Below are 2,810 nucleotides of genomic sequence, written 5' to 3' on the forward strand. Positions count from 1 at the left end.
GGAAGTCTCCTTTTATACCCCTCCTCTATCAAAGGCCCTCTAAAGAAATCCTTCTTCATATTCCTCATTAAGGGAACTTGGAATAACGTTCGTCGTCTCCCATAATCACCATATAACGTTTTTTCCTCACCTTCTGTAATCCCCTGCCGTTATGGATACGTTTCATAACTGACCATTGTGACTGCTCATATGAGTTCCTAGCACCCACGTCAGATCCGACTTTGGCCTTCAGAGATAGCACGAGATTGACTCTGACATACTTATCGGATGTCTAATTGAACCCTATATGGATTCCAACTTTTGTAAGGCTATAACTACTCGCCTTTCTTGCCTCTTCATATTCGATTCACAAAAGTTCGACCTCAAGGAATTTTCGGAATGTACATAATTTATCGTTAATAACTATTTTAATATTTCATCTTTTTCCTAGAAATTATTTTAAATGACAAAAATGAAAGGTTATTTTGAATAATTTTTCATAAATTATTTTAAAAGATATTTTATTTAAAAAATATTATATTTTTATTGGGTTAAATTAAAATTAATATAAGAAGTGAATGATCAATTTCCTATTGAAGTACTCGATGAAGTAAACAGCACATAAGTTAGAAAATGACAAAATCCACTCTCAAGTTAAACTCAAATGGTCTATAAGACAATCATAAATGTCATTGGAGTATGATTTTTTACACTTTAAAACATATGATATGAATATGTCCACAAACTTTGTCATAACTAAATCATTTATTCAAAATATTTTTTATTTCTAAAATTTACTTTTTCAATTTATAAAAATTAATTCAAAATAATTTCTATTTTTTTAGGTAATAACAAAAATTATTTAAAAAATATATAATTTATAACTTTTTTCAATTAGAAGCCTTTGGAAAGTTCAAATGGGTCGAATAATTGGTTTTTCAAAACCTTACTAGTAGTATAGACTAGTAGTACTAAAAACAAAAAGAACACAATAATACTATAAGGGTAACTTTGTCCAAGTACATTCACGTGTTTCAAGAAAGTGGAGTCAACAGTATTCTGCAAGTATAACGTTCCCAACTGACATAAACCAAGTCACCAAGAAATCTCAAAAGTACCTTGCAAAATCGAACGTTAACCTAACAAGAATGAGTTCAAATCAAACTTCAGAAACCAGATGAACAAGAACAAGACAACAACAATGTCTTCCCTCTCAACCACACTCTTCCCTCTTCTCTTTTGTCTTCTCTTATCATCAGTCTCATCTCAAGAAGATTCACACCATTGGCCAGGCTTCATCTACACAAGAACCGGAGGAAGATGCAGTGCACAGTTTTGGAGCGGAAGACAAGAAACATGGCCGAGAATGGTACCAGAGACATCAACGGTATCGAATGTGTTTGGATGGAGAGTGTATAAAAGATACAGATCTGATCTTACGTTACTTGAAGCAACGGGTAGGAACGATGAAGTGGAGAACCCTTTTGGAGCTTTGTTGAAAGAGGGAACAGCTGCACTGATAAACTCGTATGCGAGAGATGGTTTTCCGTTTAGGTCATGGCAGGTTAAGACTTTGGTTATGCAAGGTTTTGTTTCTGAGGTTGCTGCTGCTTCTCAAGCCAAACTTTTCTCTTTGGCTAATCATGCTTGCTCCTAAATCAATGTAATATATTCATATTCACTATGTTTTTTTAGTTTTCTTTGTTGTTCTTTTTTTGTAGATGGAAATGGAAATCACTCCTTTGTGATGTTGTTTTGGAAAGATGGTGATATGAAATATGAATGACTGAAAATTAGTAATGAGTTTTTTTTGAATTACTTCTTGCTTCACTTTTCTCTCTTAATCTTTCATTTCATTTTCTTTTTAATCAACACCTATACATTTTTATGGATTTGGATCAACAAAATCATGTAATCACGGTTAAGAGTCCCACATCGGATAATATATGGTCTGAACATGAGTTTATAAATGGGGACAACCCTCACTCTACCAACCGATTTTGTAGGGTTGAGTTAGGCCCAACCACACTTCTTAACATGGTATCAGAGCCTAATTTAAGATCCGGTGGGTCGCCTATTATGGTTTCCGCTTTTTCTTGATCCATCCGATCTAGATTAGACAATATAGTGTGTCTTGATCCGGATGTGTTATGTTAAAAATATTTTTAGTAATTCAAGTGTTTTAATCTATTAACACGGGGTATAACCGGTTACACGAGATGCATTTTCACTTCTGGATTGGTGAACAAGACAAATATTTGAGTGGCTAACCAGTTAACATTTGAGATTAACCAGTGATCACTGAATGTGTTATTTTTGTAATGTCAACTATAATCGGTTAACTAATTGGTGTAACCGGTTATTTGCTCGAGTTTTTGTAATTTTAGTTGTGTACTTGTATATTTTAGGTCCGAATCATTTTGTAACACTTGTATAAATGTCTTGAAGGCATTCTCATCTCAAGTTAGTGAATGTAATGTGAATATTACCTCTCTCTCCATATTTTAATTTTCTTCATCATTGTTCACCAATCTTGTGGTTCAAAGTTCCAACATTTGACATAAAGAGTATGGTTTTGATCCACAAACACATGAGTTCTGTTTCTAATGAAAGAATCCATGCAAACATATATATCATTGATGCGAAGAACTACGACAAATGGTGCAAACAAATGAAAGTGTTGTTTGACTACCAAGATGTTCTTAAAGTGATCAAGAACGGGGTTAGTCCTCTCATCACTTTTACTTTGACACTCTTTATCTTCTGCCTCCACATCTTTGATGCTTGTGGTTTTTAGTGTGATACTTTTCTTCCTTTTCTTGTAATCTTCT

The 2,810-nt window shown here is 33.6% G+C and overlaps 1 protein-coding gene across 1 annotated transcript; it reads left to right on the forward strand.

The window, feature by feature from the left end:
- The first annotated feature begins 1,003 nt into the window (after nucleotides 1-1,003).
- Nucleotides 1,004-2,479, forward strand: LOC127129023 (uncharacterized). Its single transcript, XM_051058353.1, has one exon. The coding sequence runs from the start codon at nucleotides 1,157-1,159 to the stop codon at nucleotides 1,634-1,636; it is 480 nt and encodes a 159-aa protein (XP_050914310.1). The 5' UTR covers nucleotides 1,004-1,156; the 3' UTR covers nucleotides 1,637-2,479.
- The last annotated feature ends 331 nt before the right edge of the window (nucleotides 2,480-2,810 follow it).

The sequence above is a fragment of the Lathyrus oleraceus genome, chromosome 3, assembly GCF_024323335.1.
Source record: "Lathyrus oleraceus cultivar Zhongwan6 chromosome 3, CAAS_Psat_ZW6_1.0, whole genome shotgun sequence".
NCBI lineage: Eukaryota > Viridiplantae > Streptophyta > Magnoliopsida > Fabales > Fabaceae > Lathyrus > Lathyrus oleraceus.

Excerpts from the sequence above, each read along its gene's own strand:
- LOC127129023 (XM_051058353.1), top strand. The coding sequence starts at position 1,157 with ATGAACAAGAACAAGACAACAACAATGTCTTCCCTCTCAACCACACTC.